This window comes from Pseudophryne corroboree, chromosome 6 (assembly GCF_028390025.1).
Source record: "Pseudophryne corroboree isolate aPseCor3 chromosome 6, aPseCor3.hap2, whole genome shotgun sequence".
Taxonomy (NCBI): domain Eukaryota; kingdom Metazoa; phylum Chordata; class Amphibia; order Anura; family Myobatrachidae; genus Pseudophryne; species Pseudophryne corroboree.
The window spans coordinates 435,073,780-435,100,438 of NC_086449.1; the positions used below are offsets into that span (position 1 = coordinate 435,073,780).

The 26,659-nt window shown below is 45.9% G+C and overlaps 1 protein-coding gene across 1 annotated transcript in view; it reads left to right on the forward strand.

Annotated features, from left to right (window-relative positions):
* Positions 1–26,247, forward strand: part of DLD (dihydrolipoamide dehydrogenase) — a 77,108-nt gene extending 50,861 nt beyond the window's left edge. Inside the window, exons 7-14 of the mRNA XM_063927078.1 lie at positions 12,154–12,297; positions 12,550–12,651; positions 12,926–13,116; positions 14,130–14,300; positions 16,301–16,490; positions 25,300–25,437; positions 25,687–25,776; positions 25,868–26,247. Of these exons, the coding sequence (XP_063783148.1) occupies positions 12,154–12,297; positions 12,550–12,651; positions 12,926–13,116; positions 14,130–14,300; positions 16,301–16,490; positions 25,300–25,437; positions 25,687–25,776; positions 25,868–25,933 (1,092 nt within the window). The 3' untranslated portion in view covers positions 25,934–26,247. The remainder of the gene's footprint in view (positions 1–12,153; positions 12,298–12,549; positions 12,652–12,925; positions 13,117–14,129; positions 14,301–16,300; positions 16,491–25,299; positions 25,438–25,686; positions 25,777–25,867) is intronic.
* The last annotated feature ends 412 nt before the right edge of the window (positions 26,248–26,659 follow it).

Sequence of the window (26,659 nt, forward strand, 5' to 3'; positions counted from 1 at the left end):
TGTGATCTTAATTTCTTTTTCATCCACTAGGGGTCACTGGAGTACTCTTGGGATATGGACGGCTTCCACCGGAAGAAGGCACTGAATAAATTAATTTTGAGACTACTCCTCCCCTCCATATCCTGCAGCACTTCAGTGTTTTTTCTGTGCTCGACACAGTTAGAAGGCATAGTGGAGCTCGTCCACAAAGTATTGGAATTTTTTCTAAGTTTTTTTTTTTCTTCAATTTCCACGTCCTTTCCCCCCTTCTAACAGGCGTGGGTCAGGGACAGTGGAAGCGGCTGAGTAGCCGTGAGTGTCGGACCTCTCTGTAAAGAGCTCCCTCACTCCACTTGCAGGCTGCCTGCAGGAAAGCTGGACGGAGCTTGGATGAAAGCCCCGTCATAGACTTTTGTCACGGTCCAGGTATGTTGGGTTGGGGCGGTCAGCGCTTGCTGCCGCTCCACTGTTGGGGATTGTTGGGTACTCACCGCTGCCCGGAGCGCGTGTACATGGGCCGCTTCACGGTCCATGCGGCGCGCTCTCACTCTCCGGCTCCCAGCATCCTAAGAGACCGCTGTTCCCTGCGCAGCAGCAGCGCTGCTTGGCTACACAGACACGCCGCTATGCTGTGTGTGGCGGGCGGGAGCACGTGTGCATAGGCCGCTCCACGGCTCAATGCAGCACGCTCTCTGCTTCCGCCATCCGCCTGCAGCAGCCGAGGAGTTCCGTTGTCCGGGGTCTACAGGACAGGCCGCTCACACGGCCCTTTGCAAAACTTCCACAGGCCCAGACCCGGTGCTGTACACGGAGGTCGTGGGAGTGGGGGGAGACTTTAACAGTATTTGGCAGTGTCAAGCTTTTAGGAAAGACTTAGTGCTTAGTATGTTTAATGTTCTCCTGTCTGTTCCAGGTTTCCTATTTTACATCTCGGCTAAGAGTGGTACTAGGGGAATTTTGGGGTCAGTTTTCGTATTGCTGGCAGGCACTGCACTTGCCTAGATATATACCAGGAACTTTGGTGTTATTACTGAGTCGTGCAGTCTGTCTGTGTGGAGTTTGTATTGTCTGTCTTCATAATGAGTAAGACACCAGCAAAATCTAAGAAACATTTGTCATGTCATGTCTGTAAGAGTGTGTTGCCTGATGGATCCACCACATGTACAGCATGTGTTGTTAATACAGCCATAAATACGATTTCCATTCCAGAAGTAAAGCCAGCATCTCAGGACCCTCCATGGGCTTTACTTGCAGATGTATTAGTTGGTTTACAATCAGAGCTGGCCGCCTCTCGTGAATAAAGAGAGGCGGCAAGATCTGAGTTTAAGATGAGACCATTTGAGTTACCTGGGGAGTCTCAAACTGGTCATAAGTCCACCTTGAGTGGAAAAGATAAGTTTCCTTTTCCTACTAATTTTCCTGTCTCTGGGATACTAGATCTCACTGAACAGGAGTATGGGGAGGGCGAAATAGAACAACAGTCAGAAGGTGACGACTTTGACAGCCCAGGTATTGACAATCTCATCAGAGCAGTTCGTCAGTCGCTGGAGTTTACGGAAACTGAGGAGCCACTGACGAATGATGAAGTAGTCTTTACTAAACGACAGAGATCTCCGATGTGTTTCCCTATCTCGGAATCTCTTAATAAAATGTTACTGGAGTCACGGAAAAATCCGGACAAACGGTTTTCTATTCCTCGTAGATTTAAATCGAGTTACCCGTTTCCAGAGGCCATGACAGCTACATGGGAGAACCCACCATTGGTGGATTCATCCGTATCTAAACTTACGAGGAAGTTAACCATACCAGTACCAACTGCTACTACGCTTAAAGACCCTGCAGATCGTAAAATAGAGGCTATGCTAAGGTCCATGTATACAGCAACTGGAGTGCTGTTAAGACCTGGGTTGGTTGGCATTTGGGTTACTAAAGCTTTAATGGTATGGATAAAAGAGCTCAAATCGGCTCTGCAAGAGGATCATCTTATACTTCTCGCGGATCAAATCTGGGAAGCTGCTGAATATCTATGTACAGCTTCTACTGACGTCTGTCCGCTTACTTCTCGCCTGTCCTCATCGCTAGTCACAGTACGACGAGCACTTTGGCTGCGTTCGTGGCAGGCGGAGACGGAGGTTAAAAAAGGTATAGAGGCATTGCCTTATGATGGCGAGAAACTTTTTGGTCCTGAATTGGACAAATGGATTTCTGAGGCTACTGGAGGGAAGTCTGTTTTTCTTCCATCGCCTACAACTATACCTAAACGGAAATATTCTGGTCCGGCGTTCAAATCCTTTAGAACTCAGCCCTTTCGTGGGCAGGGAGGAGCAGTCACGCCGGGCAGAAGAGGTCGGGGACGTAGTGCCCGACAATCCAATGCACGTCGTCAAGACACCAAGACCACTAACAAACCAGTGGCATGACGGGCTCCCAGCCCATCTCGGATCTCCAATTGTGGGAGCACGCCTTCAGAGCTTTCAGGGGGCGTGGCTGCAGACGTCCACAGATGGGTGGATCCGCAATTTAATATTAGAGGGTTACAAAATAGAGTTCGATTATCTTCCGACAGGAAGATTTTTCACGACAGGACTGCCTGTGTCGGACGACAAGAAAGCAGTTCTGCAGGTTGCCATTCAGTCTCTGCTGAATGCTGCAGTGATAATTCCGGTCCCTGTGCAGGAACAGGGGCAGGGTTATTATTCCAGTCTGTTTCTGGTACCAAAACCAGATGGCTCAGTCAGGCCAATATTGAACCTAAAAGGTCTCAATCATTACGTCACTTACCACAGATTCAAGATGGAATCTCTCAGGTCAGTAATTGCAGGGTTAGAGCCACAGGAATTCATGATTGCACTAGATCTCAAGGATGCGTATTTGCACATTCCGATCTGGCCACCTCACCAGAGTTTCTTAAGGTTTGCGATAAGGCGAGACCATTACCAATTTCAGGCTCTACCGTTTGGCCTCTCATCAGCGCCTCGGGTATTCACCAAGGTAATGTCCGTGATGACAGCTCATCTCAGGTCCCTAGGGGTAATAATTGTTCCGTATTTAGACGATCTACTCATAAAGGCTCCGTCTCAACAATTGCTTCTCCAACATGCCTTACTAACGTACAATGTACTAGTTCAGCACGGTTGGATAGTCAGTTTAAAGAAATCACATCTAATTCCGTGTCAACGACTTCAATTCCTAGGGATGATTCTCGATACAGTAAAACAAAGGGTTTTCCTGCCACAACAGAAAGTACAGGGCATTCGTCATCTGGTGCAATTAGTGCTCAAGCCACGCACAGTCTCAGTACATTTGTGCATTCGCCTTTTAGGCACAATGGTGGCGGCTTTCGAAGCACTTCAGTTCGGAAGATTTCACTCACGTCCGTTTCAACTGGAGGTGTTAGCACAGTGGTCGGGATCACATCTGCAGCTGCACCACAGGGTGAGGTTGTCACCACAAGTCAGGGTGTCTCTTCTCTGGTGGTTAAAAATACACAATCTATCTGCAGGGAGACGATTCGGCGTCGCGAATTGGATAATTCTGACAACAAACGCAAGTCTCAGAGGTTGGGGAGCTGTAGTTCAGAGTTATCGGCTCCAGGGCCTCTGGGCGGATCACGAAAGATCGCTATCCATAAATGTTCTGGAACTCAGGGCGATTTACAATGCTCTAAGACAAGCGGTGTACATGTTTCGTTTTCAGACTGTTCAGGTGCAGTCAGACAACGCGACGGCAGTCGCATACATAAACAAACAAGGAGGAACGAGAAGCCGCATGGCTATGCGGGAAGTAGCTCGGATCCTCAGATGGGCCGAATATCACCAGGTGATATTATCGGCAGTGTTCATTCCTGGAGTGGACAACTGGGAGGCAGATTTTCTCAGTCGTCGGGATTTTCATCCAGGAGAGTGGGCATTAAATCCAGAAGTATTTCAGATGTTGATCCAGAAGTGGGGTTACCCTCAGGTGGATCTAATGGCATCCCGCCACAATCATCAGGTGTCAAGATATGTGTCCAGAACAAGAGATCCAGGGGCAGTGGCGGTGGATGCTCTCACAGCCACGTGGCCATACAGCCTTGTGTATCTGTTTCCACCGTTTCCGCTGCTCCCGTTGGTGCTAAAACGGATCAAGAGAGGGTTCGTCACAGTCATTCTAATAGCGCCTCATTGGCCTCGAAGGGCTTGGTTCTCGGATCTCCTCGGGTTACTCGCAGACGATCCGTGGCCACTCCCACTACGTCCGGACCTGTTACAACAGGGTCCGTTCCTTTACCCCGATTTAGCGCGGCTGCGTTTGACGGGGTGGCTGTTGAAAAGGCCATCTTAAGGAAAGAGGGCATTCCTGAGTCTGTTATACCAACCATGGTACGAGCTAGGAAGCCGGTTACGGCAGCTCATTATTATAGAATTTGGCGTACTTATATAGGTTGGGGTGAAGCTCGGAAATTTCCGACATCGTCTTTTAAATTATCCCGTCTTTTGTTATTTTTACAAATGGGGTTAGATGGAGGACTACGTCTTTCCACACTAAAGGTGCAGGTATCTGCGTTGTCAATTTATTTTCAAAAGAAATTGGCCTCGTTGCAGTCAATACATACGTTTCTACAGGGTGTAAAGAGGATACAGCCTCCTTTCATTCCACCTACAGCACCATGGGACTTGAATCTGGTTTTAGATTTCTTACAGTCCGATTACTTTGAACCCTTACAACAAGTGGATATTAAATTTCTCACTTGGAAAACGATTTTTCTTTTAGCCTTAGCTTTGGCTAAGCGTGTTTCAGATTTGGGTGCCTTGTCATGCAAGTCACCGTATTTAATTTTTCATGATGACAGAGCGGAACTTCGGACGAGTCCCGTTTTTCTACCAAAGGTAGTGTCGTCTTTTCACATCAATCAACCAATAGTAGTTCCTGTGTTAACAGGAGATTCTGGAACGTTGGATGTGGTTCGCGCATTGCGCATCTATGTTTCCCGAACGTCTACTGTGCGTAAGACAGATACGTTGTTTGTTCTCTATGACGCAGCTAAGAGGGGTTGGCCAGCCTCTAAGCAGACCTTATCCAGATGGATCAAACTGACTATACGTCAGGCTTACCTTTATGCTAAGTTACAGCCACCTACTTCAGTAACAGCTCATTCCACACGTTCTGTGGGGACGTCATGGGCAGCGAGTCGTGGGGCTTCTACGACACAGCTTTGCCGTGCGGCTACTTGGTCGTCAGTGCACACGTTTGTGCGCTTTTACAAGTTTGATACGTTCGCGGCATCAGCATCTAGCTTTGGCCGTTTAGTGTTACAAGTGCCAAACAGCTCTCCCGCCACGGAGGAGACTTTGGTACATCCCAAGAGTACTCCAGTGACCCCTAGTGGATGAAAAAGAAAATAGGATTTTGGTACTTACCAGGTAAATCCTTTTCTTTGAATCCATAGGGGGCACTGGACGCCCACCCAGAGCAGTTTACCTGTTTTAGGAGTCCAGTGGTTCTTATGGTAACACACTTTCACGACTGGTTTAAATTTAACAAGGGTTAATCAGTTATGGTGTCAACTGTTTAGTTGTCTGTTACGTTGTGTCAACTTTATTGTTGTCTGTGAGACTATATGTAATTCTCCTTTTGTCAATCTCTCTATCGATCCTGTTCGGCTCAGTAAAAAACACTGAAGTGCTGCAGGATATGGAGGGGAGGAGTAGTCTCAAAATTAATTTATTCAGTGCCTTCTTCCGGTGGAAGCCGTCCATATCCCAAGAGTACTCCAGTGCCCCCTATGGATTCAAAGAAAAGGATTTACCTGGTAAGTACCAAAATCCTATTTTTTGTATTTACTTCTGTTATTGGTGGTGTTAATATAAGTCTTAACATTTACTTTAACTTTTTTCTTTTTTTTTTTGTCGCTAAAATTAGTGCTAGCATGTTATCTCAATGCGTCTGTTTCCCCCAATAAGCTTTGAAAACAGACTTAGGGGGGTATGCAATTAGCTCCGATCAATTCAAAGCTAATTAATTCGCCCCACTGATTATTCAATTAGGGCTGTTTTCGTCCGTTTTGAAGGCATTTTCGCCATTGCCTCTTCACTTCCCCCCTCCCCCCCCCCTATTACGTCCTAGAGGATGCTGGGGACTCCGTAAGGTCCATGGGGTACAGACGGGCTCCGCAGGAGACATGGGCACTATAAAGAAACTTTAGTATGGGTGTGCACTGGCTCCTCCCTCTATGCCCCTCCTCCAGGCCTCAGTTAGTTCCTGTGCCCAGAGGAGACTGGGTGCATTACAGGGAGCTCTTCTGAGTTCTCTGAAAAAGAAAGTATTTTGTTAGGTTTTTTATTTTCAGGGAGCACTGCTGGCAACAGGCTCCCTGCATCGTGGGACTGAGGAGAGAGAAGCAGACCTACTTAAGTGATAGGCTCTGCTTCTTAGGCTACAGGACACCATTAGCTTGGATGTCATCTCGCCATCTCAAACTCAACATTTCCAAAACAGAATTATTTTCCCACCAGCTAAGGGTAGTTACCAACCTGATATTGCCATAACTGTTGACAATGCAACTATCCACCCTACCCCACAAGCTCGCTGCCTAGGTGTCATCCTTGACTCTGAACTGTCGTTTGTTCCACACATTCAATCTGTCTCTAAATCATGTTACATGCACCTTAAAAACATATCCAAAATACGCCCTTATCTTACACAAGACACTGCAAAAACTCTGATCCATGCACTCATCATCTCCTGCATTGATTATTGTAATAGTCTCCTTACTGGTCTTCCCAAACATAGGCTCTCACCACTTCAATACATTTTAAATGCAGCTGCGAGGCTAATCTTCTTCGCCAGACGTTCTTCGTCTGCTGATCCGCTCTGTCAGTCTCTCCATTGGTTACCGGTATTCTAACGTGTCAAATATAAAATACTTTTACTTACATACAAGGCTATTACCCAAACTGCACCATCATACATCTCCTCACTCATCTCAAAATATCTCCCTACCAGACCCCTCCGCTCTGCACAAGATCTGCGTCTCTCATCCAGATGTATTACCTGTTCCCACTCAAAATTACAGGACTTTACCCGGGCTTCACCCACTCTGTGGAATGCCCTCCCACGCACAGTAAGACTCTCCACTAGTCTCCAAACCTTTAAACGTTCCCTGAAAACTCATCTCTTCAGACAAGCCTACCAAATTCCTGACCCACACACACAACCTTCAATGCTTCCCTATCCAGTTACATTCCCTCTGCACAGTCCCCATAACCTCACATTTTGTCTTCCAACATTGCTGGGTGATCATAGCATACAACCCACTAAGAAGCTAGCAATCTGGGGAAACATTATGTAACAGGTTGTATCAATACCTATTTCCCTCTAGATTGTAAGCTTGCGAGCAGGGCTTTCCTACCGCTATGTCTGTCTTTGCCCTGTTTTGTTCTATAACTGTTGTTCTAATTGTAAAGCGCAACGGAATATGCTGCGCTATATAAGAAACTGCTAATAAATAATAATAAATAAATTAGCTCCAGAGGGAGTCTGAACGCAGGTCTCCCCTCGCCGTTCGTCCCAGAGCCGCGCCACCGTCCTCCTCACAGAGCCGGAAGAAAGAAGCCGGGTGAGTATAAGAAGAAAGAAGACGTCTAAGGCGGCAGAAGACTTCAGATCTTCTCTGAGGTAACGCTGCGCGCCATTGCTCCCACACACAAAACACACAGCAGGCACGGATGGGTGCAGGGCGCAGGGGGGGCGCCCTGGGCAGCAATATTATACCTCTAGGACTGGCAGTATATATTAAAATCCCCCGCCAGTATTACAAAATTGAGCGGGACCGCGGGGGGGGGGGGGGTCGCGGAGCCTGATTCCACAGCACTAACCAGCGCCATTTTCTCCACAGAGAACTGCAGAGAAGCTGGCTCCCCGGACTCTCACCTGCTGAACACGGTGACACAGAGTAGAAAAGAGGGGGGGGGGGGGGGGGGGCATTTGTAAGGCGCAGTGAGGTATTATATACAGATTATTATATACAGAAAGCGTTTTTCCCCCACAGCAAAGGAAAACTCCACAATATCAGATGCCTTTCGGTCGCATAAGTCCAGAAGAGGTCGGGGCTAATTCTTCCTCGCCAGAGGTAAGGGTAGAGGGAAAAGAACGCCTGCTACGGCTAGTTCCCAGGAGCAGAAGTCCTCACCGGCTTCCACTAAATCCACCGCATGACGCTGGGGCTCCACTGAGGGAGTCCGCACCGGTGGGGGCACGGCTTTGAATCTTCCGCCAGGTCTGGGTTCTGTCAGACGTGGATCCTTGGGCGCTGGAAATTGTGTCCCAAGGCTACAAACTGGAATTCGAAGAGGTGCCTCCTCGCCGATTTTTCAAGTCGCCCTTGTCAGCTGCTCCCCCAAAGAGGGAAATAGTGTTAGCTGCAATTCAACAGCTGTGTCAACAGCAAGTGATTATCAAGGTTCCCCCAGTCCAACAGGGGAAAGGGTACTATTCAACCCTGTTCGTGGTCCCGAAACCGGATGGCTCGGTCAGACCCAATTTAAATTTAAAATCCCTAAACCTGTACTTGAAAAAGTTCTAATTCAAGATGGAATCGTTTCGGGCAGTGATCTCCAGCCTGGAAGGGGGGGGATTTTATGGTGTCACTAGACATAAAGGATGCATACTTTCATATCCCCATATATTCTCCTCATCAGGAGTGCCTGAGATTCGCTGTACAGGACTGTCATTACCAGTTTCAGACATTGCTGTTTGGGCTTTCCACGGCCCCCGAGAATTTTCACCAAGGTGATGGCGGAGATGATGGTGCTTCTGCGCAGACAGGGAGTCACAATTATCCCGTACTTGGACGATCTCCTGATAAAAGCGAGATCGAGAGATCAATTGCTGAAAAGCGTGTCGCTCTCCCTGAGCGTGCTACAACTGCACGGTTGGATTCTAAATCTGCCAAAGTCTCAATTGATTCCAACGACTCGTCTATCATTCCTAGGCATGATTCTAGACATGGAACAGAAGAGGGTTTTTCTCCCAATGGAGAAAGCCCAGGACCTCCAGAACATGGTCAGAGACCTGCTGAAACCAAAAAGAGTGTCGGTTCATCAATGCACTCGAGTTCTGGGAAAAATGGTAGCAGCCTAAGAGGCCATTCCCTTTGGCAGGTTCCATGCGAGGACTTTTCAGTGGGACCTTCTAGACAAGTGGTCCGGGTCCCTCTACAAATACATCAGAGGATAAGCCTGTCCCCCAGGGCCAGGGTGTCTCTCCTGTAGTGGCTGTAGAGTACTCACCTTCTAGAGGGTCGCAGATTCGGCATTCAAGACTGGGTTCTGATAACCACGGACGCGAGCCTCCGAGGATGGGGAGCAGTCACACAAGGAGGGAATTTTCAGGGACTATGGTCAAGCCAGGAGGCTTGTCTACACATCAACGTACTGTAATTGAGGGCCATATACAACGGCCTACGACAAGCGGAGAATCTTCTTCACGACCTACCGATTCTGATTCAATCAGACAACATCACAGCCGTGGCTCATGTAAACCGCCAAGGCGGGACAAGGAGCAGAGTGGCAATGGCGGAAGCCAACAGGATTCTTCGCTGGGCGGAAAATCACGTAAGCGCTCTGTCAGCAGTCTTCATTCCGGGTGTGGACAACTGGGAAGCAGACTTCCTCAGCAGACACGATCTCCATCCAGGAGAGTGGGGACTTCATCAAGAGGTTTTTGCAGAGATAACAAGTCATTGGGGACTTCCTCAAGTAAACATGATGGCGTCATGCCTCAACAAGAAGCTTCGGAGGTATTGTGCCAGGTCCAGGGACCCTCAAGCAGTGGCGGTGGATGCCCTGGTGACACCATGGGTGTTTCAGTCGGTCTATGTGTTCCCTCCTCTTCCTCTCATCTCAAAAATATTGAGAATCATAAGACGAAAAAGAGTGCAGACAATACTCATTGTTCCAGATTGGCCTAAAAGGGCCTGGTATTCAGATCTTCAGGAAATGCTCACAGCAGATCTGTGGCCTCTTCCTCTCAGGGAGGACCTGTTGCCGCAGGGGCCCTGCGTGTTCCAAGACTTACCGCAGTTATGTTTGACGGAATGGCGGTTGAACGCCGAACCCTAGCTGGGAAAGGTATTCCAGAAGAAGTCATCCCTACGCTGATAAAGGCTAGGAAGGAAGTGACGGCGAATCATTATCACCGTATCTGGAGGATGTATGTATCTTGGTGTGAAGCCAAGAGTGCTCCTACGGAAGATTTCCATCTGGGCCGTTTTCTCCACTTTCTTCAGACAGGAGTGGATATGGGCCTGAAGTTAGGCTCCATTAAAGTACAAATTTCGTCCCTATCGATTTTCTTTCAGAAGGAATTCGCTTCTCTTCCAGAAGTCCAGACTTTTGTAAAGGGAGTGCTGCACATTCAGCCTCCTTTTGTGCCCCCAGTGGCACCATGGGACCTTAACGTGGTGTTACGGTTCTTAAACTCTCACTGGTTTGAACCGCTTCAGACGGTTGAATTAAAATTTCTCACTTGGACGGTGGTCATGTTGTTGGCCTTGGCATCTGCGAGGCGGGTGTCCGAATGGGCGGCTTTGTCTCACAAGAGCCCATATCTGATTTTCCATATGGATAGAGCAGAGTTGAGGACTCGTCCTCAATTTTTGCCCAAGGTGATTTCATCATTTCATATGAACCAGCCTATTGTGGTGCCTGTGGCTACGGAAGACTTGGAGGACTCCAAGTCCCTGGAGGTAGTCAGGGCCTTAAAAATCTATGTAGCCAGGACGGCTAGGGTTAGGAAAACAGAGGCACGGTTTGTCCTGTATGCAGCCAACAAACTTGGCGCTCCCACTTCAAAGCAGACTATTGCTCGCTGGATCTGTAACACGATTCAGCAGGCGCATTCTACGGCTGGATTGCCGTTGCCAAATTCGGTAAAGGCCCATTCCACTAGGAAGGTGGGCTCTTCTTGGGCGGCTGCCCGAGGTGTCTCGGCTTTACAACTTTGCCGAGCAGCTACCTGGTCGGGTTCAAACACTTTTGCAAAGTTCTATAAGTTTGATACCCTGGCTGATGAGGACCTTGCGTTGGCTCAGTCGGTGCTGCAGAGTCGTCCGCACTCTCCCGCCCGGTCTGGAGCTTTGGTATAAACCCCATGGTCCTTACGGAGTCCCCAGCATCCTCTAGGACGTAAGAGAAAATAAGATTTTAAACCTACCGGTAAATCTTTTTCTCCTAGTCCGTAGAGGATGCTGGGTGCCCGTCCCAGTGCGGACTCTTTTCTGCAAGGCTTGTATATAGTTATTGTTTACATAAGGGTTATCTTACAGTTGAAATCAGTCGTTGCCTGATACTGTTGGTTCATACTGTTAACTGGTTGAGTATATTCCAGGTTATACGGTGTGGATGGTGTGGGCTGGTATGAATCTTGCCATTGGGTTCACAAAAATCCTTTCCTCGTACTGTCCGTCTCCTCTGGGCACAGTTCTCTAACTGAGGTCTGGAGGAGGGGCATAGAGGGGGGAGCCAGTGCACACCCATACTAAAGTTTCTTTATAGTGCCCATGTCTCATGTGGAGCCCGTCTATACCCCATGGTCCTTACGGAGTTCCCAGCATCCTCTACGGACTAGGAGAAAAAGATTTACCGGTAGGTTTAAAATCTTATTATTATTTTTTAAAGTGAAAAGGCGTTAGCGAAAAATGCCTCAGAATTGATGAAAATGGCCTGGGTTTTCAACGGAAAACACGTGGATTCTGCCAATCCGTATTTTCTGTCCCAGCCACATTTTTCGCTTAGGCGAAAATCCGGCCCTGCTATTGCATAGGGCGAATACCCATTCACTCTAAAAATTGCGAAAAAGCTCAGTTTTTTCACCTAGGCAATAAAGCTGAGCTATTTGCATGTCCCCCCCCCCCCCCCCCACATCCCTACCTTAAGGTCAGTTTACAAAAGTGTGTGTATGTGTGGTTTATGGTATGTATTCCACACACACTAATGAACTTAGTGTGGGAATCATGATGATGATCATTGTGTTTTCCCTGGAAAAATTGTATATTATGTGGGTATTAATGATCCTTACGATAATTAAAGTACTCTTTAGGTTTAATATTGTTGGTTAAAATCATTAAAAATAATCTATTGTGTATTCACAGTAATAGTAGTATTTCACACAGTAACAGTAGTATTTCATATACAGGTTGTACATGTTCAAGGCTTTGGAAAAATCACAGGGAAAAACCAAGTAACCGCAACAAAAGCCGATGGCAGCACACAGATCATTAACTCTAAGAACATTCTGATAGCTACTGGATCCGAGGTCGCTCCTTTCCCAGGAATTGAGGTATCACAAATTACATTAATTCACTTGTATTTGAAAAGTAAAATACACCTCTAATTAGAGGGAGGAAATTAACTGTAACAAATGCAACGTAAAAGAAAATATAAACACTTATTATTGTGTGAAGATTACAAACAAATGTGTGGAACATTATGCGTTCTGGGGTATTTATTTATTTTTTGTATTTTGATCCAAAACACTGCTATATGATCTACTGTGATATCTCTATGTTGATCTAAAGGTGTTGAATTTCAGATTGATGAAGATACCATAGTTTCATCCACTGGTGCATTATCCCTGAATAAAGTGCCTGAGAAGATGGTGGTTATTGGTGCTGGTGTCATTGGTGTGGAACTGGTAAATTTATTAATATCAAACTTCATTTAGCCTTTTTTCCCCAAAAATATACTGTATATATTACATGTTAGTAGTAGTTTACTGGTTAATATTGCATTTAGTGCACAAGTTAAACTTTGCAAAATGTAATAGTATAGTTGAAGCTCAACCACATATTTTCTTATTTTATCAATAAAATAAAAAATAATTTTTGGGTGAAATCTCTAGACATGTTTGAATAATTCCGGCTAAAAACTGCCATTGTGGCTGTCTGTCTCCTCCCTTTGATTTTCAGGGATCTGTGTGGCAACGGTTGGGAGCAGAAGTTACAGCGGTTGAATTCTTGGGCCATGTTGGTGGATTAGGGATTGACATGGAGATATCCAAAAATTTCCAGCGCATTCTACAAAAACAGGGTCTGAAATTAAAACTTAACACAAAGGTCACTGGTGCCACAAAAAGAGCAGATGGGAAAATCGATGTTTCGTAAGTATGGTTGCCATGATTTGTATGAAGATTCTGATCTATGAAATAGTGATGCTTACTCCATTCATTTAGTAGATGAGTTTGGAAGGAGGGGCGTTTAATTTGCAGCTTAGATGGAACGAATCTAATGTGTGCAATCGACATTTTGTCAAAGCAGTGTATACTTACAACTGGTGAAAAGATATATTAAATTGCTCTCTATAGTTCAGTGCTGCATTCAAATGATGTTTGACTATACCCCTGCTCTTTTCAGCAGCCTCCCTCACTAACCTATTTTCATTTTTTCACTATATATTTTTTCACTTTTGTGTTGCCGTGGGGTCACTCAGCTGCTTCATTTTTGGGGGGCCCCGCACCCTAGATTTGTACCCCCCAAAATGTTAGGGACTTGCCTGACTAATGAGGTCACCTGGACGCGGTGGGCAAGCCGTTACTTATGGCCATAACTATGCGAAGAATCTCGCTTAAAATGCAAAATTTTATTGCAATGATTATGATTAATAAATTGGTAATGTTTGAATTGTACACCTGCAACCTTTTTCTTTGTATGCAGTTCTACTGAAAGGTCTCCGCAGGGTCGCATCTCTCATTACCGGTCTGCACCCCAGGACCCCTCCCCTGGTTGTTTGACTATACATCTGTTCAATTATATGTTTTTGCGGCAATGTAGTTAATATCCTAGTGCTCAGAATCCCAATGGATCCAGAAGATGAGTACTGGGGTTAGGGTTAGGAAGTAGGAGGAGGGTTAGGTTGTGAGAAAGGGTGCTTATGGGTAGTAAAGGTTAGGCTGAGTTTCGGTTACAATACTCACGAGATCGGTCTGGATCCTGTACACCGTTATAGCGATACCAACCCATTTTTGCAAGCACACTCGCTTATTTACATTTCTGTACTATAGAAAATGCAGTGTTTGTATGATATCCCAACTGTACAGCACTCCAGAATATGTAGGCGCTTTTTAAAGATCTCTACTACACTTAATTGAAAGTTGTTTTGTTTTTTTGTTGACAGCATCGAAGCAGCAGCTGGCGGCAAGGCAGACGTTATCACATGTGATGTTTTACTTGTATGCATTGGTCGTCGTCCCTTCACTCAAAACCTTGGTTTGCAAGACCTGGGAATTGAGCTGGATAACAGGGGTAGAATCCCAATCAACAGCAGATTTCAAACCAAAGTCCCAAAGTAAGTACTTTATTAGCTTTTTTTTTTTTTTTTTTTATCTAGACAATGATATTCCATATGAAATTGTTTCCAGAGCTGTAAAGTAAAGTATTTTAAGTAGTATGTGTATTAAATAATTTTGATATGATGTCATAAGTATTAGTTCCTTTTCAGTTATATGTATTCAGTTGTATTTCTAAACAAATAAATCATTACGCTTTCATCAGCCATAAATGTAGTCTACTTTGATGTTTGGTTAAATGTACAGCTGTCTTTGGGGGTAGTTCAGATCTGATCGTAGATGTGCTAAATTTAGCACATCTACGATCAGTTTCTCAGACATCCCAGCACAGGGCTTGTCCACCCAGCATGTCTAGCCCAATACCCCCGCAAAGGTGCAAAAGCATTGCACAATGGCGATGCTTTTGCACCCGCTGAGCAGCTCTTTACCAGCTCAGCTCCTGCGCGCTGGCAGGCCGCTACTCGCTGTGTCCCGGGTCGCAGCAGCTGCGTGTGACGTCACGCAGCCCCCGCGGCCTGCCCCCGCAAAGGTCCGGACGTGCCTCCATTGTCCGGACCACGCCAACGGCAGTCTAACGCTGTTGGCACGCCCCCTCCCACCCCACGACCACCTCTGTCTGTCAATCAGGCAGAGGCGATCGCCGCCCTGAGATACTTTTAGCATCTCACTGGGCTCCCGTGGTGCGCCTGCACATAGGGATCCAGACTGCGATCGCTGCCACTGCAGCGATCCAGTCTGAATTAGGCCCTTTGACTGTTATGGTACATTTTGTTAAAAGACCTGAAACAATTAAACAAATAAATGCGTCAGATATGCAGAAATAGAAGAAATCAGGAAGGGGGCTTTTACATGCTTCTGTATTTAAGGTTCAGGTTCAGAACATTGAACCCCCTGGGTTAGCATAACAGAACTGCTTCAGAACAGGATAAAACTTGTTAACATTAAAATGTATACCCTTGCAGGGTCGCTATGCTTCGGTCAAGGTGTCTCGCTACACTTTGCTCACTACAGGTTACTATTACCAATAGATGTCCACGTGGATAGTGTTCTTAGACATTTTAATTATGCTACCCCAAGGGGCCCCATGCTCTGAACTTGAGCCCTGTATTCATTTTATCACTATGCCCTGCACAGCGTGCTAAGTTTATCTGTGTTTTCCATCCTGCACACCATTGTGCTAACTGGACATCCATTCTGTAATGTAAAAAAAAATATATCTCTCCTTGCTGGGGAAGATTGTTGTAGCTTATATATGAAAGCAGTCACTCCCCATAGTTTCTAGAATCACTAAAATCAGTCAAGTCCTATTGTGCAACAAAAACTGCAGTGCCTGAGGTTCCAAAAGAAGCTGAAGGATTATGTGATCAATCCCCTAGTGGGATAGGAATTGCCCATCTTGGAATGGGTGTGTAGGGCATTCTGATGTTATTTAATAATTAGAATGGTTTAGTTTAGGTTCTATTCCTGATTGGTGATGTAGGGAGGGGAATTCAGTTGCAGCCACAGACAATAACCTGGCCGAATCAGAGCGGCAACAGTCACACTTTAAGGCAACAAAAGCTTGCACAAAACTGCTCGCTGCCCCATAAGGTAGTGAGCACTTTTGCGTGAATTTGGTATTTGGCCATGTGAGCAAGGGGTGTGAGATGTGGTGACATTGCCGGCATTTTAACTCTGCGGCAATGGCAATTCGCACCCTTTGCCCGCAATTGAATTCCCCTCTTGGAGAGATGTAGGGTTAAAATCCCTGTATAGGAGGCAGCGTTGCACTACAAATCATGCATAGATCAATAATGTGCTATATTTTTTGATGGTTAGAACTGGTTTATTGTGTTCTGTCCTATCAGTCTTTTACCATGTCATATTACCAGATTTTATTATCACTAGCAAATTTTAAACCCATCTATACAGTATATCCTGTTTTCAGCTAGCTTTTACAGTAAACTATGATCATTCTGATTTTTCTTTGACAGTTGTTCTTTGGATTTTGTCTTTATAGTATTTATGCAATCGGTGATGTTGTAGCTGGACCAATGTTGGCACACAAAGCAGAAGATGAGGGTATAATCTGTGTTGAAGGTTTGGCTGGTGGAGCAGTCCATATTGACTACAACTGTGTACCATCTGTGATCTATACCCACCCTGAGGTGGCTTGGATTGGTAAATCAGAGGAGCAGTTAAAAGAAGAGGTATGTTTAAAATATATTCGATGATGATGATTATTTTCTTTTTATATGTAAGGCACAAAAAAAAAAAAAAAGGTCTTCTATGCCGTACATAGGTGATACATAATAGATGAGCAGAGAACACATTGAACAGTGTTTAAGAATGTACAGACAAAAACAAATACACAGTTCCACTATACAAAATAATGCAATGACCTCTGCAACAAATTTGCGTAGTACAAACAGAATATTGATTTGTAGGTCCAGCAGTTGACAAAACAATGAGCATCAGTGATAAGTTGCCCCTGCATGTGAGGTAGGGCAGTGCTCAGGATCATTGACTTAAGAAACTGTGATACAGGGGTTTAGTGTTAAGAACGAAAATATTGGGGAATATGAACCTGCCTGTGAGCTAGAGGTAGACACAAAAATAAGGGGGCAATAAATGGGTAATAAAGATGGTAGCAAAGGCACAGAGTTAGGAGTGCTGGTAGGCTTGATGGAGAGGTGAGTATTGAGGGCACGCTTGAAGCCTTTGAGACTAGTGGCTTGCAAGATAGATTGAAGATGGGTGACTTGGAAAGTCCAGAGAAAAGAAAGTTACAGTAATCAAGGTGAGGGATAATGGAGAAGTCTGAGAGTTTTGGTTTCTTTCAAGGTAAGCGGGGGCCGTTTCCTGGAGATGTTGCAAAGGCAGAATTGGCAGGAATGTGAGAGGGAGTGAAGGGGAGGGAGTAGTGGAGAATGAGTTTCAGGCAAAGGACTTGAGAGCCAGAGTAGAGTATATTGCCTTCGAAGGATAAGGATGGAATGGCAGGAGGGTGGTGAGAAGTTGGGGGTGGTAGAATGATTTCAGTTGTACACTCATCAGGTTTCAAAAAGTGCTGTGACATCCAGAACTAGATGTACAAAAGACAACTAGAAACACAAGGGAGGAGGGCAGGGGGAGAAGAGATGAGATTGGGTGTTGTTCATTTGCAGATAACCTAAGGCAGGCCTGGCCAACCGCTGGCTCTCCAGCTGTTGTGAAACTACAAGTCCTAGCATGCCCTGACACAGTTTTGCGATCAGGGAATGCTAAAGCTGTGTCTAGGCATGCTTGGATGTGTAGATTCACAACAGCTGGAGAGCCACAGGTTGGCCAGGCCTGACCTAGGAAGTATAGTAGGAGAAGAGTAGAGGGCAAAGAACAGATTCACGGGGGGAGCTCTGATAGGTTATGGAAGAGGTAGGGTGGAGTGGAGTCAGAAGTATATACATACAATGAGCTGGTGGAGGTAAAATGTAGAGAACAGTGTCATGGAGTTTGATGGAATGGAGGTTTTTCAGAATGAAATGGTAGTTAACCGTATCAAACACAGCCGAGATATTGAGAATGATCAGAATGGAGAAGTGACATTTAGACTTAGCAGTGAGATGATCGTTATAGACTCTGGGGGTGACTGTTTCTGTGGAATGGAGTGAAAACCATATTGAAGTGGGTAAAGGAGTGAGAGGAGAGGAAGGAGATGACACAGTTGTAAACAACCTGCTCAAGATGCTTGGAAGCAAAAGGGAAGCCATGAGAGAGTGGTAATTAGAGTGTGGCAGGATCAAAGGAGGGTTTATGAGTATGGAGAAACAAATGCATGTTTACAAGAGGAACAGAAGGTACCAGAGAAGAGGGATAGGTTGAGTATATGGGGAAGGTGGGAATATTCCTCAGAAGTGTGAGATAGTGGATGTCATGGGGGGTATGAGTTGAGGAAAGTAGAGAAGTGTGCAAATCCCATTTGTAGAAACCATGTGATAGGAGAAGAGGAGACTGATGTAAGGAGAAGAACAGAGGGCATGGAGAGAAGGGGATACAGAAATGGAATGAAGTCTCATTAGCATTCCAATAGACCTTGGCTGACAGCGAAGCACCCTACCATCAACGACTACACATTCTCCAATATTCATAATTCAAGCCCCTTATTCCTAATCTACTACATTTAGAGCAGGTCGATTTGTCATGTGAAGTTAGGTCCCAGATAACACAAGAGTCTTTGATATCCTGTAAAACAATTTCAGGAAGCATAAGCCTATACTGTTGCCTGGATAATGGACCACTATAGGCACAAAATTGGTTGCGTTAGGCCAGGTACATATTAGGATGATGGGCAGTTGGGACGTTTTTTAATGTGTGAAGGCAATCTGGGATGGTCCAGGATGAAGGGAAATCGTCCTGAACCATCTCCAATTGCACGTACACACTTAACAATTTATTGAACGACTCAACATGCAGCGCGGTCAATCAAACGATCCGGTATGTCGTCCGCAGGAGCACGCAATAAGTGCATACACATTAGGCAATATGCACGATTTGTCATTCCGAGATGGCAAATAGTGCAAATATCGTCCTAATGTGTACCCAACCTTAATCCGGGAGTGCAGAAGTAAAGGGAAGACTTCAGCTGTTAGAATAATACCTTTCTCTGTCATCCATCAGGGGGACTTTGCGTCTGTACTGATGGGGTTAGAGTGTGTGGGAGGGAGCTTTGGCACAGAACCTATCAAAACAAACTCCTCCCTCCTCTAACCCCTCCCATCTCCATCCTGGCCAGCCTAACACCTCAGTTTAAGTTTTTTGCCTGGAGAGTGCAGGCACAGTTCCTTTCTGTTAGATTTTAGTTAGGTTTTCTTTGTTTTGTTATATTTCATTGAAGGGTATCCTAAGTCCCTGTTTACAGGCGACAGGTGTCTATTGATTGGGGTCTAGTAAGTGAGTTCTTCCCCACTGTCTGCAGCCTCCGGGGACGTCACCAATCCTGACACTGGGGCTCCCTCTATCCGTTTTTTGATCTACCCCTTTATAGGTATGCTGCACAGCCACAACCAGTGTCCCTGTGTTGGGCTATTTTTACACCTTTATTCAGTGTGTGTGTGTGTGTAGCGCATGCGGTGAAGGGGAGAGACGGCCGCTCGTGGCGGCGCTGGACAGGGCAGGCTACTGCTCTTGTCTGCCGCTACCGCCGGTCACAGCTGTTTGAGTTTCCTCTGGGAGGCGCGTGACGCCGCGCTCGCTCCCGCTGGACAGCACGGCTGTACAGGAGACCGTTAGCTGCGGCGGAAGCAGATCATCTCCTGCTCAGCACAGCGCCGCCCACCTCAGTCTGTGGGGGCGGGCTTCTTCTCCGGGCGCCATTTTCTCCACGCTACTGCAACGACCACAGTGCAGGGGACGCTGCGCTCCACATATCTCACACACACACACACACACACACACACCCACACCACGGCTTCTCACCCTTTCAGGAGGGGATCAGCCAACCGCAAGTACCCACTTAGTGGGTCCCTAGCTTTACTCAGATACTAGTTTCCCTCCCTTTTGTTTTCTTTATCTGTGGGTTTTAGTTAGAGAGGAGGTTTAGGAGTAGCTTTTGTCAGTTCTACTTAGCACTCCCTTTCTTAGGATACCCTTGATCCTTAGCCTAGCAGGATGGCCAATAAGCCGGACAAATCTGCTAAGGGGAAGACAGCCTCTGTTGTTTTATTTTGCTTGTTCCCAAAGCGGATCCAAACTTTCTAAGGGTAGCACGGATGGTATCCGTTCACATGGTCGACCAAGTTATGGTCGACAGTCATTAGGTCGACCACTATTGGTCGACATTGACATGGTCGACATGGACACATGGTCGACACATGAAAGGTCGACATGAGTTTTTTAACTTTTTTTCCTTTTGGGGAACTTTTCCATACTTTACGATCCGAACGGTAATCTGTGCTGAGCAAAGCGGTAACGGAGCGAAGGCACCATGCCCGAAGCATGGCGAGTGAAGCGGTGCACTAATTGGGGTTCCCAGTCACTTTACGCAAAAAACGACACCAAAAAAAGTTAAAAAACTCGTGTCGACCTTTCATGTGTCTACCATTTTCATGTGTCGACCATGTGTCCATGTCGACCATGTCAATGTCGACCAATAGTGGTCGACCTAAGGACTGTCGACCATAACATGGTCGACCATTCATACCGGAACCAGCACGGATACAGGTTCTCTCTGCACTACATGCTCTGGGACACCTGTAGTTGAACAGTCTAGTGGGTCGACAGATCAGTCTGTACCTCTCTGGGCTGGGAACATGGCTGATGCTATTGCAGATTTGCGTCAGTCTCAGTCAGGTTCTCATACAGATCAGCCTGCGGAAGAACCACTTTGGGCTAGAAATATGGGTAAATGTCTGTCGGATTTAGCACAGTCTATTAACAAAATTGTGACTATTTCGGGCTCAGCAGCCGCAAAACGACAGCACCTGCTACCTGCTATCACCTTTCCTGGTGAGGAGACAGACCCAGCCACTCCTTTGGAAGAGGGTGAACTGGATCCTGAGTGGGAGGATTCTTCTGCTTGGGAGGTGGAAGAATTGTCTGTAAATTCAGGTGTCAGATTATTAATCGAGGCCATACGCCAAACACTTTATTCAAGATACAGTGGAGGCGGAGACTTCTACGGCCTTTTTCAAACGGCAGTAGAGACAAGTAACTGTTTTTCCTTCATATACACATTTTGCAGATATCTTGAAAGAACATTGGCTTAGGCCGGATTCGCGGTTTCAAGCTCCTAAGAAATTAAGGTTTCTTTATCCCTTTGCGGAGCAGGATACCAAGTTCTGGGAGACTGCTCCGAAGGTGGCTGCTCCTATTTCTCACCTGGCGAAGGCTACGGTAATTCCTTCAGTGCAATCGGTGACGTTGAAGGATTCCACGGATAGAAAGATTGAAGCAATTCTTAAGTCTATGTTTACCTTATCAGGTATTTCTCTGCGTCCAGTTCTCGCTGGTGCCTGGGTACTTAAAGCTGTAGATGACTGGATAGCGCAGGTGGTGTCGGGCATGCAGTCTGATGACCCGTCGGAGGCTATCCAATTAGCGGAGCAGATTTCTGAGGCTATCACTTATGTTGGGGAGGCCTTGTTGGATTCAGCTTCGTTACAGTCACGTGTTTCTGCTCTGGCGGTTACAGCACGGCGTTCACTCTGGCTTCGTGTTTGGAATGCTGATTCTGATTCCAAACAGACATCGACAGCTGTTCCGTTTGAGAGTGAATACCTCTTTGGTCCGGAACGTAAAAAATTATCTCCGATACCACGGGTGGCAAGAGTCCATTTCTTCCTGTTGCTCCTCAGAAGCTGAAATCGACTAAGTTTCGGTTCTTTCGTACTCGGGGCAGGGGCAGTTTCCAGTCCTTTCGAGCCTTTTCCAGGTTCCCATGGAGAGGTGCGTACCGTGGTAGAGGATCACAGACATCTCGCAGACCGGCAAACCTGCCGCATGACGCGGGGAGATCTCCGGAGGGATCCTTGGTAGTGGGAGCACGGTTACTGCAGTTCTGGGAAGTGTGGCTCCTGTCGCGACCGGATCGGTTGGTGACAGGGGTAATATCCTGAGGGTACATTTTGGATCTGGAGGAACCTGTCGCAGACCGTTTTTTCATCACTTCCCTTCCTAGCGTTCCTTTTAGACGACCAGCGCTAATTCAGGCGACTTCCACACTTTTGCGAGATGGAGTAATTCTTTCAGTTCCCAGGCTACAACAGGGTCAGGGTTTTTACTCGAGTCCTTTTCTCGTAAGCAAACCGGACGGTTCGTTTCGACCCATTTTAAATCTAAAAGGCCTGAATCCGTATCTCTCTGTCCAAAGATTCAAGATGGAATCGATTCGTTCGATTATCGCGGCCATGGAACAGGAGGAGTATTTGGCATCTATCGACATAGAAGATGCGTACCTCCATGTTCCAATATGGTCAGGTCATCAACATCTGTTGAGGTTCGCAATCGGTCCTTGGCACTTCCAGTTTCAGGCTCTTCCTTTCGGTCTCTCCACGGCCCCTCGAGTGTTTGCAAAGATATTGGGCCATGTAGTGGCGATACTCAGATGTCAGGGAGTCAACATTATTCCTTACCTGGACGATTTGTTGATAAAAGCTCCGTCTCTGGAGCTTCTTCAACAACACCTGCGACTCACCACAGACACTCTACAATCTTTCGTATGGATTGTGAATTTCCGGAAATCTTCCTTGATTCGCTCTCAGGCAATGATTTTTCTAGGTCTCCTCTTCAACACAAAAAGTCAGAAGGTTTTTCTGTCTCAGGACAAGCTCCAGGATCTCCAGTCGAGAGTCCGTTCCCTTTTACAATTACCGCGGGTCTCCATTCTCCGATGTATGCAAGTATTGGGCAAGATGGTGGCGACCTTCGAAGCAGTACCGTATGCCAGGTTTCATGCTCGGGCCCTTCAGTCTCAGATTTTGGGCTCTTGGAATTAAACGGGTCCACGTCTGGACTTGCAGTTGTGCCGCCTTTCGGCTCAGACTCGACAGTATCTTCATTGGTGGCTTCACAGTCCGAATTTAACCAAGGGGGCCCCGTTCACTGCTTGGTCTTTGATGATCACCACGGACGCCAGCCTCACCGGTTGGGGGGCAGTGTTTCAATCTCACCACTTCCAGGGACTCTGGAGCGGTCAGGAATCGCGGTTACCAATCAATATTTTGGAGATGAGAGCAATTCGCTATACTCTTATTCAGGTACAAACCAGTGTTCAGGGTCATCCAGTACGCATTCAACGACACGGCGGTGGCTTACATAAACAAACAAGGCGGAACTCGCAGCTGGAGAGCAATGAAGGAGGTTGCACATATTCTCCAGTGGCCGGAACGGTGGATTCCGACCATCTCCGCCATTCACATTCCAGGCGTCGACAACTGGGAAGCGGACTTCTTAAGCCGTCACACGATACATCTGGGGGAGTGGGAACTTCATCAAGAAGTCTTTGACTCTCGTGTCTCTCTGGGTAACACCCGACATATACCTCATGGCGTCTTGTCTCAACCGAAAACTGCCCCGGTACGGTTCTCGAACTCAGGATCTTCAGGCAGCACTGATCGATGCATTGACAGCTCCGTGGCAGTTTCAACTGGGATATAGAAACATAGAATTTGACGGCAGTTAAGAACCACTTGGCCCATCTAGTCTGCCCCTTTTTTTTATCCTTTAGGCAGTCTCAACCCTTTTTGAACCTTAATTCTTTGATATGTGTTTCCGCCATTTCCCCTGATACCGCGACTGCTACAACGCATTCGAAGAGAAGGTCTTCCGGTCATTCTTGTGGCGCCAGACTGGCCTCGTCGTCCATGGTACTCTCTTCTCTGCAGCATGGAGGCCAGAGAACCGTTCCGTCTACCTCCGCGACCCGACCTACTTCTACAAGGTCCTTGTCGCCACCACGATTTAGGTCATCTGGCTTTGACGCCATGGTTCTTGAATCCAGCATATTAAGAGCTAAAGGGTTCCCTAGACCAGTGATATAAACTATGCTGCAGGCTAGAAAACTGGTCACTTCTCGTATTTATCATAGGGTATGGAAAATCTACATTCCTTGGTGTGAAAAGCGTGGATTGTCACCACACCTTTTTCGTTTACTGCATCTGTTGTCCTTCAGGAGGGATTGACTAAAGGGCTTTGTTTATCCTTCCTTAAGGGTCAAGTTTCAGCATTGTCTGTTCTCTTTCAAAACAATTGGCTCTCATTCCGGAGGTTCAGACGTTTTTTCAGGGTGCCCTCAGAATTCAACCTCCATTTGTTCCTCCGGTTCCACCCTGGTATTTAAATTTTGGTTCTTCGGGCTCTCCAGAAACCTCTGTTTGAGCCATTAGAAGTTGATGACTTTTATGTTTTCTTACTCTGAAGGTGGTCTTTCTTTTGGCCATTGCTTCGGCCAGGCGTGTTTCTGAGTTAGCCGCACTTTCTTGCAGACCGCCTTTGTTGGTCTCTCACGACGATTGAGTGGTCCTTCGTACAAAACCGTCCTTTTTACCAAAGGTTGTGTCAGCCTTCCATATGAATCAGGCCATAGTACTCCCGGCGTTTGTTCCTGAATCTTCTGGACGGGATTGTCATTTGGCATTGTTGGATGTGGTTCGAGCCTTACGCATTTGTTTGTCCCGCACAGAGGCTATTCGTCGTACGGATACTTTGTTGGTTTTAATTGATGCACCCAAATGTAGCTAGCCAGTTTCTAAAAACACGGTGGCACGTTGGGTTAAGTCTGCTATTCGACGGGCCTATATTTCTTCAGCTTTGCCTGTTCCTGACTCGCTGAGGGCTCATTCGACTAGAGCTGTTGGAGCCTCTTGGGCTGTTCGCGGTGGTGTTTCTGTTGAGCAGCTGTGTAGAGCGGCAACTGGTCTTCTGTGCATACGTTTGTTTTACCGTTTTCATACTTTTGGCTTGGAGACTGCCTATGTTGGGCGTCACATTTTCCGGACGGCTCTACCGTATGGTTCTCCCTCCTCTACTTAGCTGGCTTTGGGAAATCCCATCAGTACAGACGCAACGTCCCCCAGATGGATGACCGAGAAATAGGGATTTTTTTTTGTTGCTTACCGTAAAATCTCTTTCTCTGATTCCATCTGGGGGGCGCTGCGATCCCTCCCGTATTTTTGTCTTGTTTATTGGTTGTATTCTGTTTGCCTCTTCCGGCTTTTCTAAACGTTAACTGAGGTGTTAGGCTGGAGATGGGAGGGGTTAGAGGGGGGAGAAGTTTGTTTTGATAGGTTCTGCGCCAAAGCTCCCTCCCACACACTCTAACCCCATCAGAAGAGATTTTACGGTAAGCAACAAAAAAAATCCCTATTTTATTCTTTTTAGCTAGCATATAAGAATCTGAATATTTGTGTTCTTGGCACATAAGACCAGAAAAGTAAAATAGTCTTTTCTGTAAATACAAGTTAGTGTTTTAAGTATTTTTTGGGGCACACACTGACGTTTTCTACTTGAACAAGATTTTAAATTGCTTGGTTGTGTTTTTTTCAGGGTGTAGAGTACAAAGTGGGGAAGTTTCCATTTGCTGCTAACAGCCGGGCTAAGACAAATGCAGACACAGACGGCCTGGTGAAAATTCTGGGTCATAAGTCAACAGACAGAATATTGGGAGCTCACATTCTTGGATCAGTAAGTTTCCATCACTCATACTCATTCTATTTCATTGAACTCATCATGGTTGTACTTTCCATGTATTGTGTTTGGTGTGGTAGGCAGGAGACTAAACTCGTCTACAGTGTATACATTATGCAAATTCCTTTGTAATGAGACTAACTATCTATATATATATATTTATTTTTTCTGCTACTGATGTCGTGAGACTGTGTTTGAAGATGGCTGTTCAGTCTTCGTATTGCTTTTCCTTCTATCTTCTACTAGGGTGCTGGGGAGATGATAAATGAAGCTGCTCTTGCCATGGAATATGGGGCTTCCTGTGAAGATGTAGCCAGAGTATGTCATGCCCATCCTGTAAGTATGGAGCGCTCATTGTACTACTTTACATTGTTCTATGAGGTATGTGCAGCATCTCATGTCAGTCTGTTTTGTCTCTTCCTCACAGACTGTGTCAGAAGCCTTCAGGGAAGCAAACCTTGCAGCATCATTTGGCAAAGCCATCAATTTTTAAGTCGGGAGAAGAGAGCATTGTGTGTACATAGGTTTATTATAAGAATTGTCTGCAGTCAGCTGGAAGCTGGCCACGTTTGTTACTGAATCCAATGGACTCTTTATCAAATCCAACTATTTAATATGGAGTTTGGAATCGGGAATGTACATGAACCAGTGTATAATGCACTTAATGTAAATGCAATCTGATGATGTTTGTTGGAAATAGTATTTTGGAAGGCTTGAACTTAAAATTAATGTTTTGAAGATAAAGCTCTGTGAAGTAGCTGTGCCATTTATAATATTGTCTAATGGAGAAATATTCAGACTTCCAAAGTGTGTATTTGTGGTTTTTGTCTGTGTGCGTTTGTCTGGTAAGTGTGTTAATTAGTGATGTGCTTCTTTTCTTCTTTCTTTCTAATTTAGTTTATTAATTTACTTCAACCCTGTTCCTACACTATTATCTTGTTTTATTTAATACCATAAAATGTTGTTCATTATTATTCAATTCTATATTAATAGAATTGTTCATATTTTTTTCCTACATTTTTTTTTTCTCAACCTCTGTTCAGTGGGGTGTAGAAATGTAATATCTGTTGGGATCATACCTCAAACTGACCTATTTAAATATAATAGAGATGGGGGGGATCTTCGTTCAATGAGATGTAGCTATGAGCCCCACAATCTGCTCAAACCAATGTGTTTATGTAATGTAATTTTACTGAAGTGTTTACTCATTGAGGCCCAG